Genomic DNA, 15,357 nt, shown 5'->3' on the forward strand with positions numbered 1-15,357 from the left:
TTTCTGTTCACTCCGACGTGATAATGCTGGAATATACTATAATTTTGCTAAAAATGCTTTAAAACTCACTCACTCACTCAAATGCATTGTCAAAACTCACCCCTGCATCTGTCCGTCTCCCTCACATAGCCGGCATTGCATTCACAGACAAAAGAGCCCACGTTGTTAGTGCATCTCTGGTCACAAGTATTCAGAGCTGGTTCATCACATTCGTTGATATCTGAATCAATAAGCATAAATGTGATCAGCGATAAGTAGTACACGAAGCAGGAGGTTGGGATCGGTTGGAATGATGTAGAGGGCTCTCATGCTTCACAAGCCTGCTAGTTCCTCATTAACCACTCAAACTCTCAAGCGATAAACAATTTTAGTCACTGTGGTCATATTATGATATTTCCTTAATTTGCCTGTAAATGAAACCAAACAGTACCATGTGTGAAATGTTTAGGTATTATTTTGAAAGTCTGGAATCACTTCTCCCCTTATTACTTATTTGGTGGGGGTAGCCTTGTGGTTGACACGTTCGTTCGTCACGTTGATGACCCGGGTTTGATTTTCCACATGGGTAAAAAGTATGAACCCCATTTCTGGTGTTCCCTTGCGTGATACTGCTGAAACATTGCTAAAAGCGGCGTAAAACCACACTCGCTCACTCACTCCCTTGTTTGACACAACTTTGGCTGTTGGTGACTAGCGTATGTTAAAACAGTTCTTGTTCCAAAGTGTGCTTTCGACAAATATCGCTTCAGTAGCACAGTAGTGTACTACAACTTAGGACTTTAAGAAAGAGAAATCATCTGACATAATATATTCGAAGATGGTTCGGTGGAATAAAGAACAAAGCTGAACTAGTTTTAAAACTAATTAAATATGACCGACGATTATTTAAAACTATAATTAAAAATAGACTAAAGTATTTAGTCGTCTCACCGTCGCAGGTGTTAGTGGCGTTGTTAAGCCTGTACCCAGTCCTGCACACACATCTAAAGGAGCCGGGGTTGTTGACGCAGTCGGAGCTCTGTGGACAAATGGCCCCTTGTGCACACTCGTTTCTGTCTTGGTCGCACTTCAACCCTAACCAACCGCCCATGCACTGACATCCCTCCTTCCTGTCGCAGGTGATAGCGCCCACTCCACACCCACACTCGTTGGCGCATCCCTGTCCCCAGTGCTGATCATCGCATTCTGAACAAGAGAAATCATATGGGATATGGCTGTCCTGTACAAATCCTACCGTATCCCGACCACAAAACGTTCGTAACTGTACTATACTGATCTTCTGTAACCCCTGCTTATTGTAAGAGACGACAAATTGACTAAACCCTCACTCAGAGTTACATCTGACTAGCGTTAATAGTGTGACTCATTACACATGTATATATCAGCATGTACACCCTCACAAAATAAGCAACTTGAGGAGGAGAAGGACTAAACCCACGGAGGGCATCTCCCAATGTCAAACATACACTTACCTCTGCATGTGGTTTGATCATTGGCAAGTTTGGTGCCAATTGGACAGTTGCATCTAAACCCTCCCACAGTGTTCTCACAGGTGTCGCTGGGATTGCATTTGTTCAGGGTCGGGTTGTCACACTCAAGAATATCTGCAAAAAACAGTATCCGTATGATATAGTTTATCCATCATTTGGGATCATTATGAACTTGATAAAAGCAACAACTCTGAGTTACAATTTACGAATTAACGCCGAAGTCCTTTCGTAACAATGATTAGAAAACAGGTTCTTTGGTTCCTCTTAATTAAGGTGACCTTAAATTCTCATTTCCATATCTGACTGTATCCCGTGAATTTCCATGGTGACCGACATATTTAGATGTTCGTGTTTGACTGTACCGTTGCAATACCATTGGGCTGCATTTCCCAAGTGTGTCTGTAGCTTGTCAAGTTACATTGGTGACAAACAGATTTATCTTATAATATCTGACAATATCCTGGCAGTTACGGACCCTCAGACGCACCTTCACACATGAATGCTGTCAGCTGCCATTCGAGGCAGAGCAGGGCATAAATGACTGCTACATGGGTCCTAGGGGTTTGCTCTGTGATTGGCTGGACGTCTAGAACCAGGCTGTATGGTTCTTGGCAACAACAGAACCAAATCCGTCAGTCACCATGGTGAGAGTAAACCCACAGACGCTGCCAGGACCAATAGTGATGGAACACTCACCAACTCGTCAATATCCATGGTGACAGAAGACTCACCAAACCTGACAGTAGCAATGGTCACAGGAAATGAATCACCAAACCTGTCAATTACCACTGCGACAGAAGAAGACTCACCAAATATGTCAGTACGAATGGCGGCAGAAGATTCACCACATCTGTCAGCAACCATGGTGACAGACGACTCACCAAGTCTATCCGTTACCATCGTGACAGAAAACCCACCAAATCTGCCAGTCTGTCGGTCTGATGACTCACCTATACACGTCTGATTGTCTGTGCCAAGCTTGTAGCCAAGATTACAGAAACAAAACGCCTCTTCAGTTTCCGCTTTGACCGTGCAGCCCTGGTCACAGTTCAGGTTCTTTACTTCACTACACACATTCTCCACTGGAATACGAGCAAAGTCATGGTCAGATGGACGATATTACTTTATCTGACACTACTGTATCCCATCCCTTGCAACACAGTCGACGCACACATGAACAGACCAACTGCATTCTAACTTCCGTAGTGTGGGTTATCACTATTCCGTTTAGTCATTTCGATATTTAGATCAGGATACAATATACTGAACCAAAAAAGAAGCGCAAGTTTCGACGAATGAAATCTCATAAACGTAGGCGTTCATGTTCATGTCTACGTCTTCTAGTTAGAAACTTGACAAAAAGTCTGTGTTGCGTTTTTTTGCTGTTCAGTATATGTTACCTGATTTGTAAAGAAACTGAAAACGCTTGCCTACACATAGCACGTATTTTAGTTGCACTATTGTGATCACCTCAATTTGCATGCACTGTTGTTCAAGGTACTAATTAGTTGAAAATGATGACAACAGACAGCAGACTAATCCACTAGTCCCCGCCTGCTAACCCCTACCTAGTAAATACAAATATCCATTTTATAATTAACTTCATATTTCATTTTTTAATATTTAAGTAAAATAGTTTAACACCATTTCATAATATCAAATATATATATATGGTGTTTTGCATAAAGCAAACAGACGAAATACCATTTCACAAATTCCTGTTTAGAGTTCTCGTCAGGTTGTATTCAATCTCATAAGAAAGGAGCCGTATATTGCACAAAGATATTAATTTGTACATATATTTAAAAAGGTTTTTGTAAATGTACCTACATAATAATCCTTGTCAAGAGACAGCTTTGTAAATTATGATTCCACCTGTGAAGACACGATTTAGACCTTTTTTCAGCAACAGATGCTTGTGGTAAGAGGCCACTAACAGGATTGGGTTGCCAGATTCGCTGACTTAGCTGACACATGTCATTGTATCCCAGTTGCGTAAACTGATGCTCATGATGTTGATCATTGATTTATTTGGTCTCAATTATTTACAGACCGCCGTCATATAGCATGGATATTGCTGAATGCGACGTCAAGTAACAAACAAACACTACAGATGATTCACCTCTCCTTTACCTACCTTGTTCACAAGCCGCCCGGTCATCCTTAAGTCGATAACCAAACTCACATTCACAGTTGTAGCTGCCGTCGACGTTGACACATTTCTGAGCGCAGTTATTCTGTTCCGTTTTGCATTCATTGATATCTAAAACGACAAAAATCACCCGTGTAGTTTAACTGAGGGTGCCAGTATATGTTTCACCTTTCGACCTGTACTGACTCTTTACTTTATTATAAGCTTACGAATGTCGTAGAGCCACGAACTGTTTGTGCATCGGGTCCAAGTTTTTATAGTGAAGTATACGGTAAAGAGGAGAGAAGGATGAAGGAACTGTAAATTCAGTACGCACAGGTGTATATAGGTCCTACTAGACCGCGTCCCGCTAAAGTGTCTCGGCATCACACGCTAAAATTGATATTAATCCATCCAACGTCTACCCTAAAATGGCCGCAACAGCAAGAGTTGCCATTCGACCATTCGTCACCACTCGCTCCTTTCCTTAACCTGAAAGAAGATCGCTAGTCTGCTTGTCCCAGAATACCACGAGGTGGCCACGAATGACCACTCGGCTTCTCCCGTAATGACACCAATCTTCCGGAGGGTTTCTCACCTTCACACTTTTTTTGGTCGTTCTCCGTGTATCCGGGGTTGCAGGAGCACGTGAAGGAGCCCTCTACGTTGGTACAGACCTGATCGCAAGTGTTGGCATCCGTGACACACTCGTTCTTGTCTGCAGAGTTAATAAAACTACTCATGATTCTCGTTCGTAACAAAAAAGTTTTAACATCACCAACATCGCGATCCTTATTGTCTTTGGACCACTTAATGATACCCCAACCCGTGCAGCTTCGAGTTAAAATTGGTTTTCACCAATCCATGCGACTAACGGGATTGGGTGGCTTGGCTCGCTTACTTGGTTGATGTATGTCTTCGGATACTAATTTGCGTAGGTCGATACTGCTGACATCAATCACTGAATTGTCTGGTCCAGAACCTAGGGTCCATTCCCGAGGTGGGATTCGACCTTCTTAAGATAGACCCCGACTCCGCAAGACCAAAGATGCTAACACAGTGAGTACGCTGACAAGGAGAAAGACATCACGTCTGGGATGACTCCGCGCCCTGTCTATAGTCCCACTCAACAGAAGGAACAACCTAGGGTCGCATAGCAAGGTACTCAGATCTGTTTTTCCCAAATTTTGCTCAGCGTCGCGCTGGATGCCAATGTAGAGGCTATACATTTTCCGACATCCGTGCGGCATTCGAAACAAGGAATTTCTGATCTGAAGTCGGACGTCTTGTCCACATGACCAAAGAGGTTGACTGACAAGGATATCATCTATGGGATGGCTGCCATTTTAAAAAGCCAGAGACTACACTTGATTGTTACATTTGTCTAAAACATTTGCCTAATCCTGGCCAACAATCCATATAAACACGTTATCAGTACAATTTAAAGAATGGCATTCCCTCTGTGAATACTGACTACACTATCCTTTGATAACAAATCATTATCAGAGCACATTATCAGAACAATTCAAAGAAAGTTATTCCAGCTATGAATCAAACTGACTACAACATTCTTTGATAACAAATCATTACCGAAACAGTCACCACGTACAGTAATCCTGTTATTTTTCACATCATAAATTTTAAAGGTGTCCTTTCCAGTGACGAATGTTTTTTAGACATGTATGTGAATGTTTTATTGCAGACATATTTTTATGTGATTCAACCTATCGGGATTAAAGGAGCAAGGCTTGTTATCCGCCTACACACACGATCCGATCATTTTTAATAGTACCTGTACAGGTCCCATTAGCTTGTTTGTCGTATCCAGTAGGGCATGTGCACGTATATGAACCGTTGGTGTTGGTGCAGATTTGGCCCACAGGACATGGGTTTTCATTACACTCGTTGATGTCCACGTCGCACCTGGTTCCACTCCACCCCGCGTTGCAGATGCAACCCCTAACGTTGTTGCAGCTTCTGGAACGGTCGCCACAGTCGCAGCGTTGAGCACAGTCTTTACCGTAGTTTAAGTCTTCGCATGCTGAAACATTCATACACTCATCATCACGTTTATCTCGAGACATGTATGTAACTTTGAGTCAGTTGTCGAGTGAGTGCTTTTAGCAATATTCCAGCCATATCGCTGGACCATTGTACCCATTGTTGGGGGAACCGTGTGTTCAGTATGACGAGCGAACGCCTAAACCACAAAGTTACCCCACCACCGAGTGGCTCAGTTGTAAGTTCGGGACGCCCGGGGACCGGGTTCGATTCCCTAGATGTGTATAATGTTTGACGCCCATGTATCTGGAGTTGTCTGTTGTGTGAAGATCGTTTCAGTGGTGTAGATACTCACTGTCTCAAGTGTAGATTAATAGCTTGAAAACTGACAAACACACAGAAATGCCAACTTACGTTCACACGATACTTTGTCTGAAGACAGCAGGTATCCATCAAAACACGTACAGAAGAAGCTCCCGACGGTGTTGTTGCAGTCGTGTGCGCACACATTCTGGTTGCACTCGTTGATATCTGACAAAAGGTTAAAAAGAATAGCGCGAGGTTAACCCCAAAGCAGATCAAGGCTAACTGACAGACGTTAAAGCATCAGTCTTTACCATCTATAGAAACAGAGTCCACTGGTTCTAAAAGAGAGGAATAGAATTTGAAACATCAACGCTAGGGAATGATTTCCATCATCTGCAGAAACAGACTACAATGATAGTAAAATAGGAAAAGAACTGATAACGCCAACGCTGGGGAATAATTTACTTCGTCGACAGAGACATTCCATTGGTCGCAAACGGAAAGCGATGAGGGAGACTATGTCAGTCAATCGATGCAAACCAACAGGTGGTTGCAAAAAGGCCAGTACGTCTGACGTAGAGCAGTACGTGCAGTAATTGCTACTCAAACTAATTACATGCAAAGTATATATTGATTGGATCACTCTTTAAATGACATTCGGAAGTTTGTGAGATAAACAAGGGAGATCACTCCATCTGTATTTACTGTCTTTAATGAATGCCCCGTTTCGGTATAGATGTAGATCGGTGTAAATGTAAGTTGCACATCCGTTAATCCGATAATTACTCCTCTAAACTGAAGGGAAGTACTTGTGAATATAATTACGGAGTAAAATATGAACAATGATATGTCAAGAGAAATCTTGATGTAATCAGGCAGACTGTATACAGAGGGAGAGGAAACTCCTCGAAAAGCCCCCGAACGTATGCCGCGGGTCGTTACGTAACCAGTGTAGCTAATATTTCGGTAGCTTAGTATTTAAAACTGACCCCGGTTTATTTTCAACAGCTGATTAAATTCGCCGAGTGTTGTGACAACTGAAACCCTACATGTAGATGGTAAGTTAACGATTTTGTCACTTCAGTATAAGTTTAATGATTGTTATTAGAGACAGTATTAGGACAGTGGATGTGGCTTCTATTCTCGAGTAACCGCGAAGATAGACTAAATTGTGTCGATAAAAACTTCTTTCACACATTCGTATATTTTTAGAAGGGAAACATGCCTTTAGTTGAAAGGTATTTGCAAGTAATAGTGATAGTTTTATGACTTACAAAATGGTTACGGTGTAATCGAAGTGTGAGAAAAAATATGACGTATCGCCGATCTGTTCTGATTCGCCATTGAAATACTACACGAGTGTTTGTTCGAGTGTTTCCAGTTATTGCTTCAAAACTCTTTCACATACACCTTTCATTCTAATGAGGGGAATATACTATCAGGTGAAATGTTTTGCAAGTAATTGTAACAGTTTCATAATCTACAAAAGCATGTTAGGGTGTATTTGAGGTGTGTGAAAAATGTGACATATCGCTGATTTGATCTGAGCAGTCATTGAAATACTACAGTGTGTTGTTTGAGTGTTTCTAGTTATTATTCTAAAACATCATTCACATACACCTTTAATTTTCATGAGGGGATTATACCATCAGGTGAAAAGTGTTTGCAAGTAACAGTGACAGTTTTATGATTTTAGAAAAATTGTTAGGGTGTTTGTAATGTGTGTGAACAATATGTCATATCCCCGATCTGATCTGATCCGCAAGTCATACTTGTGATGGTTGAGGGCTATTCGTCTGTAACTTCTTTCTTTCTTGTTGATCTTATTATTTGACAAAACTGCAAAGGTGTTTACAACGCTTTGATAGTTTTGAACGTTCCGTTTTTGACAGTGTCAGTTAAGATTTTGCTAATGTCCATGTCATTACCCACATGCAATAAGATATCTGAATTAATTACTGATGTAAACAAAAGTGTCTCAAAGTAGATTTTTTAAAAGGATAGCTGATGTTAACACATCTGCTCTAGCGACACTTTTGCGTTCTTTAACATGTTTTGGAAGGATGTGTCATTTATTCTTTCATTCATTCACATATGCACTTCTTTCTTTTATTCTTTTTCATGCATTGACATATAACTCTTGCTCTTAATTCTTACTGGAAATCATTCATTCACTGTAAAAGTCCGACTGATACAATAAACTGGCTGAAGTTCAGTTAAAGGTCACATATACTCTAATAGGGTACAAATGCAAAATCACTTGCTGACATCGTTATAAATGAAACCACGGCATCAAAACTGCTCATTTCGACCTTTAATTACCTTAAATCGACCTTTTTGTCAACAATTCGGCATGTCTTTGGTGACGTCGAGAAATCAGCAAAATGACGAGCTACACATTTTCTATAAATTGAACGGAAAATCGTTCCTTCTATGACGTCACTGTAGGGCTCTGGCGACAGAGTTACGTAACCTGTCTGTGGTTTCGTTTGCGGGCGAGAGAGAAGCAAGCGACTTTTTAGCAACTTTTAAGCGCTTGGTATTAATTAACCACAAGTTGTTGTTTTTTTAAAAATGGTGTTTCGTTTAAGACTAACCAAAAGTCTTTCATATGCAGTGATAAAAAGAGTACCAAAAAATTGAGTTTAGTGGTCCTTTAAACACTGCGCTGAAACTGCGCTGGGAACGAGCTTGAGCTTAGTCACTATGTGCGTTGGACCACGACGTGGCTCACTTTATTAGTACAAATGGCAAAGAAAGCATGCGAGTAGTTGTTCCCTGTAGTTGTTTTTCCCTGATGTAGTATCCGTGAGGAAACATACCTTTGCATGTGCTGTTATCAGACTGGTCAATTTCGAATCCATTTTCGCAGAAGCATTTGACAGAGTCCGCCAAGCAGCCATAGGAACAGTTTAAAGATTTACATGTTTCTGTTGTACTTGATGAATCTGAAATATCATCGAATTATCATTATTATCATCATTATTACAAGTAACAAGATGACAAGAATTTTTATGGATGATCAACTTCTTTATTCCAGGGTAGCGACGTTTCGGTATAGATTCTTATACCGTTTTCAAGCGTGTGGGGAATGGCAGGGGGAGTACAATATATATACAGCAGAGATGAGCATGTGATGACAATACCACAATGACAGGATTAACAATAACTATTTGAGGTAACAATACATTAGAGAAGTGTTGAGGTAAGCTGATTAAGGACTGAAGCCAGCGGGTGAGTTGACAGAAGCCAGAGTGAGATGAGTGGATTAATTGGTGGAAGCCAGGGTGAGTTGAGTGGATAAATTGAGACTGGGGGCCAGAGTGGGTTGATTAATTAGTGTTAATGATGCAGTTGAATGCCGGAGAGACAAAGACGCCTTGATCCCTGTTGATTGTTGGGTTGTGTCTGCGGATTTGTACTGCTTCAGCAAGTTTGCGTTGTTTGAAGTCATGTTTGTTGCTAGCAAGTGTTGTGACAGTGTCCCAGTTGATGTTGTGGTCAGGAAATTTGGTGATGTGTTCCGAAATGGCTGATTTTGTGTCACCTTTGTTTGTGGAGGTTTTGTGTTCTTTGATGCGTATGTTGAGTGGTCTGGATGTTTCCCCAATGTAGTTGCTGCCGCAGCTGCAGCTGATGTTGTAGATGACGCCTTTAGGGTGTTGTTGTTGTGTACTGTGTTACAAGTAACAAGGCCGGCGAATGATTTGCATTTGGTAATCATAACGATGTAGAAATGGATAGCTCTAGATCTGTGGCAGCCGATGCTTGTCGTGAGAAGGATCGGATGGTCATCGCATCCCAATTCCGTAGATGATCATGCTCACTGGATTGTCTGGTCCAAACTCGACTATGTACAGACCACGCATGTAGCTGAAATATTGCTGAGTAGGGCGTTAAACGCCAGACAAATATTGTATCGCAGTTGTTTACTTTAAACATAATCATCACTTACAGAACACGGTATTATGTGTCTACCTATAACGCATTTTCTTGGGTCAGAGGCATCCTGCTTGAAACCTGTATTACAGTCACAGAAGAAAGAAGGCACGGTGTTGTTGCAGATCTGTTGGCAATCATGAAGGTTTTCAGCACACTCGTCGATGTCTGCAACGTTTTCAATTCACAAATGCATCACATCTTGCACAAGAATGCCTTGATATTGTGATACGGCTAAAGGGGGATTAAACTTTATTAAACCAAACTGACTCACTCACCCTTAACATTTACATTTTAGGTATGTAGCTGAATGTTGAGGCCGAAATGTAATGCATCCGTCTTCAGTAGTTAAAACTCATAACATATACAACCATATGCTTAGAAAAAATAACTCACTGAAGAGCAAAATTCTTCATTTAAACTTATTGGTTATTGTCCCGCGTCATGCCCTCTGTCTAACGGTCCACTATTTCGCACTCACTCTAACTACAGTGAGAAATGGCTTACCTTGACAGACGCTGCTCTCTAGCCTGTACCCGGCCATACACGAACACCGATAGCTACCCTGAGTATTCGTACAGTTTTGGTCACAGGGGTTTGATGCCTCGCATTCGTTGATATCTGATCATTAACAAAGAATTATATTCGAAATCAATAATAATAGAAAGAAAGTTTATTTGCTCCACGCAAAGGTGAAGTTTATACTGAAGCTGTGCAGATGGTTATAACTGTCTCTCTTTCCTGCCCCACTTTCTTGCAGCCATATATCAGAGGTATTTCCGCAGTTTTACATTCCCTTTTTATTGGAATATACCCAGGAAGAATATATTATGTAAAATGTCCCATGAACGCCGATAACACATTCTCTTTGACTCAGAATTCCTGTGTGTGTTCTTCAAATACAAAAGCATACCAGCATAATGACACACAATCCAACCATATTTTAACTGATCCCACACGTTTTATGAAATATTTAGCCCATGATTTAACCATAACCAAGAAATGAGTATACATGTTTCAATATAACCAACAAATAAACGTAAGTGATTTCGCAAAACCAAAAAGTGATTTTACATAACCAACCAATGAATTTTGATGATTTAAAATAACCAAAAACTTAGTTTTGATTATTTAACATAACCGACAAAAGAGTGTTTACATGATTTAAATGAATTGTGATGATTCAACATAAGCAAGAAATGAGTTTACGTGATTTAATATTGCCAAGAAAATAGTTTTCATGATTTAACATAACCAACAAATGAGTTTATATTATTTACCATAACCGAGAAACGAGTTTACATTATTTAGCATAAACAAAAAAAAATGAGTTTACGTGATTTAACATGACCATGAAATGAGTTTTCATGATTTAACATTACCCAGAAATAGGTTTTGAGGATTCAACATATATTACGAAAACATTTACCCTCGGTGGTTCACTCTCACTTTGCCAGAGTCTTACCCAAATGTCTTGTAAAACAACATTGCACTGTGGCTAGGTGAGAGACGAGAGCCAAGGACCCTATTCTTGAAACGCTTGTTCAAGAATTCTTCACTTTGATCGAAGTCAATATGTTGAATGGGTTTAAGACGTTCGTAGGGCTGCGAACGTTTCGAGAATAGTTACCCAGGTAATTAGCATTGACCACTGAAGCGTGAGCCTTTGTTTAAGGGTTATAGTCTATATCTACTGTGCCACATGATTTAAGATGTATGCAAGTATGTGTGTTTGTTTGCAAATATTCAAATTTGGTTTAGGTATATTTTTATCTGATATTTTGTTCAGACACTTGATCGACAAACATGCAAGACGCTCATGATGCTTCTCCAGACAGAATAACATTTTTGTGACTTGCTTTGCATAACATGATTACAAAAGTACACGATAGCATAAATTACATTCAGCACACAATATACATGAATATAGATATTTGATAGACCTGTTTCCAGTGCTGATGTCAACCCCAAATGTTTTTTTTTCAAAGTATTGCAGTATGGTGTAATCCTATTCCTGAATTCACTTAGTGATTGTATATGTCTGAGGTCTTCAGGCAGAGATTTCCAAAGTTCAATAGTACTGGGAAAAAGAATTTTTCTTGAAAATCGGTATTTGTAACTCCTTCAACAATTTATCATTTTTGAAACTTTATAAAGTGCAGAATTTATCTGTGCAGTCCAATTTGCGTCGTTTTGGAAACCAGAGGTCTAAATGTTTGTGTTCGGAATAATAATTATTTTTGCATAAATAATCTTGGACTAGTTAAAATCACTTCACTAATATCACTAAATGAGCATTTCCCGAAATTCGCATCAATATCACACAGACCAAATCAATGTATCTCACCTTGATACAAATGTCACGAATGTCACCAAATGAACATTTCCTCCAATCCTCAAAACATATTCAAATAATACTATATCAATGTGCATGTATCTCACTTAAATATAAGTTCACAAATCTCACTAACTAAGCATTTTGTTGAAACAAATTATGGCTCATCTGGACTAAGTGTTATCAAAACACCAACCCCCACTCAATCAAATTTGACACCAGTTTTGACAGGATCTGGCTAAGTGAGAGAACACCCCCTCGGCTCAGTGGACAGACACTCAATCAACTAAACCACCGACGCGGTCAGTAGTGTGATGATACTAGCACTACATCCCAATGACCATTTTGACTGGACATTGCTGATGCTACCTTTTTGCTTAACCTGTCCTTCACACCGACCAGGCATGCTAACAAAAAGTAACATCTTTTAACGTATTTTCAACCTCGCCGTGGGAGATCATTAAAGGTTCTAGAATATTTTGCCTTATAATTAACGTTATGTTGGTTTGATCTGTTGCTGAATATGACCTTCCACTTCTAATCAGGGACGAGAGTAATGGTAAAGGGTGTCATGTGTGAGTCGAAATTATTTACCTATACATTTGTCGTTTTCGGCTTTGAATCCATCAGGGCAGGCACTGCAATTGAAGCCTTGTCCTAAGCGCTCCTGTTCCGCCGGAACCAGGTCGGTACAGTTCTGACCGGTAAAACATGGCGAACTGAGACAACTGTTGATATCTTCGCTACAGTCGTCACCTGCCGACCACATAACACTGCGTTAGAAGTTCCACACATGACAAAAGGATTTGACATGAGATTTGTGTGAAATATGATAGATTCCTACCATACAGTAAACAAAAGTCATCATAATAAAACGTACCCCTGAACTTAAAACGTTATGGCTGTATATATAAGCAGTTCGTCTGAAGTGCTCGGTAAACAGTTCCTTTGATTTTACAATACCTGTTGTCATCACCTTTGATTTTACAACACCTGGTGTCACCACACCCGGTAACATCACTATTTCACAAGGTGAGGTGGGGTAGCCTAGCTGTCCCGAAAAGGGTGCAAAGTGTAAAGCCCATTTCTGGTGTCCTCCACCGTGATATTGCTGGAATATTGCTAAAAGTAGCGTAAAACTACACTCAATTTTTATAGTGATTCTTAAGGATAGAGTTGAACAGGATATAGTCGGAACCGTACAAAGGCATTATGACGATGGAAAGAGTTTTGTTTTGTAAAGTATTCACACACACCTGTCCACCCAGGGTTACAGTTACAGGCTGCCAGGGCAAACGATGCGGACGCTGCCGTATTCTGGTCGGTGCGTGAACGGCTGAAGTTGCAATTTCCCTGGCCCGAACAGCCGTCGCAGAGCCGTATCTTTACCTCCACCGTCTCCGACGACGTATTCTTGGAATCCTTCACTACTATGCTGTGGACAAAGACATATGTCCATGATGCTTCAGTGTGAGCGAACTGTATGATGTTGCAATCGAGTCGATTTACACGGACACCTGTTTACCATGTACTATACGGGTACGTGTGTATGATATGAGTACGGCTATGTGTCCATTGTAATGCTTCACAAAAACTATTCACCTACTCGTTCAACAAGCATTTAGTCTATATTTTGTAGACTAGATTTTTTTTCAGCTGTAGCTTCAAAACCAGATATCATATCAAATAAAACAATAGTTTTTAATCATTTTCTGAGATAATATAATTTTCCTAAGAAATTTTAATCTTGATCTCCCAATTTCATATATTTTTATGGCATAATGATGTAAGAACCGTAACTAATCAATTCTTTCAAATGATTAAAGTGTATTATAAGACTGAGAAGTGAGGATACACCGGCTAGTGCTCAACGTTTGAAACATTTTTCCGACTCAAACTGGGTGTTAGTGGAGAGTCGTAGCTGAATTCGGTCATGCGAATAATTCTTTTAGGCTGACGAGCTAATCGTTAATATATTTTATCGAGAAATTTCACGGTACTATTTCTTCTTGAAATTTCGAGATCGTAACTTAAAATTTCACCATATTATTTCGAAACATTAACATAACGATCTTGAAATTCAAAATTGCTATCTTGAAACATTAAAAAAAAACATTTCAAAAACAAAATGAAAAGAAACAACAAACATAATGACCCTAAGATGGATCCATATTCCAGTGGAAACTGTCAAAACCGGCATCCGTGCAATTCGGCAGGTTGTCCCATCAGCTCTACAATCCTGCACTTTTTTTCTTAATCGGATGATATCTTCAGTCCCAATGAATGCCGGTTTAGACAGCTTCCACTGTATTTCACTTATGACATCCAATTGAAAATCAAATACTGAGCATACTGGACACAGTTAACAGATGAGTGGGAAGTGCCTTGAGTCTATATAATTTGGTTTTTGAGCCACTCACGTTATTTTACTAGCGTTAGTTGACATGGGTGTATACGAGACTTCAGCAGTTCTCTCGCTTCCAGATTGCGTTCCCTCCGTTAGGGTCAAACCATCCGGCTTATCTATGACCTCGTAGGTGATGGAGTCCCCACTGTCGGTGTCTGTAGCGTTCAGGGAGAAGGTCGTTGTTTGTTGGAGATTCACGTGAAGAACGGTGGTGTTGGAGGTGAGGGATGGTATTGTGTTGGCTGCAGAACATTCATGTAGGAAGATTGAATTATATTCCAAAATCGTACCAACAAACCATTAAAGCCACCTTAACAATAAACAAACAAATGGCCACTTTCATAATAACATCCTTCAATATAATACATTACAGGTACAAAGTAAACAACAGCAAAGTCATGTCAATCCAGTGAGCACTGATCTCCACAATTGGGATACGATGACATATGTCAACCAAGTCAGCGAGCCTTATCCTCCGATCCCGTTTGCCGTCTTTCAAAACAAACATGGGTTACTGAAGATCAATTGTAACCCGGATCTTCACGGTTTAGGATGTTGTTTTCATGTTGACCATAGACATTACATAAAACCTGAGCTGGTGGATTATTTTTAAGGATCAAGATACAGTTAACGTTGTAGTTATAAGAGAATACTGGCATAGAAAGGGGCCGACAAGTAAAGGTCGGATGTAAGAGTTTATGGGATGGTGTTGGATGGTGTTGGCTTGGACGTTTGTGCTGCCTAAGCC

The 15,357-nt window shown here is 40.2% G+C and overlaps 1 protein-coding gene across 1 annotated transcript in view; it reads right to left on the bottom strand.

Annotated features, from left to right (window-relative positions):
- Positions 1–15,357, bottom strand: part of LOC137297948 (fibrillin-2-like) — a 93,750-nt gene that overhangs the window by 36,461 nt on the left and 41,932 nt on the right. Inside the window, exons 14-27 of the mRNA XM_067829949.1 lie at positions 14,623–14,851; positions 13,459–13,637; positions 12,797–12,958; positions 10,375–10,488; positions 9,907–10,035; positions 8,751–8,876; positions 6,037–6,153; positions 5,414–5,662; positions 4,220–4,339; positions 3,628–3,753; positions 2,441–2,572; positions 1,473–1,604; positions 931–1,185; positions 101–220 (exon numbers count right to left, since the gene is read on the bottom strand). Coding sequence (XP_067686050.1) covers positions 101–220; positions 931–1,185; positions 1,473–1,604; positions 2,441–2,572; positions 3,628–3,753; positions 4,220–4,339; positions 5,414–5,662; positions 6,037–6,153; positions 8,751–8,876; positions 9,907–10,035; positions 10,375–10,488; positions 12,797–12,958; positions 13,459–13,637; positions 14,623–14,851 — 2,190 coding nt within the window. The remainder of the gene's footprint in view (positions 1–100; positions 221–930; positions 1,186–1,472; positions 1,605–2,440; positions 2,573–3,627; positions 3,754–4,219; positions 4,340–5,413; positions 5,663–6,036; positions 6,154–8,750; positions 8,877–9,906; positions 10,036–10,374; positions 10,489–12,796; positions 12,959–13,458; positions 13,638–14,622; positions 14,852–15,357) is intronic.

This window comes from Haliotis asinina, chromosome 10, assembly GCF_037392515.1.
Source record: "Haliotis asinina isolate JCU_RB_2024 chromosome 10, JCU_Hal_asi_v2, whole genome shotgun sequence".
Classification (NCBI taxonomy): domain Eukaryota; kingdom Metazoa; phylum Mollusca; class Gastropoda; order Lepetellida; family Haliotidae; genus Haliotis; species Haliotis asinina.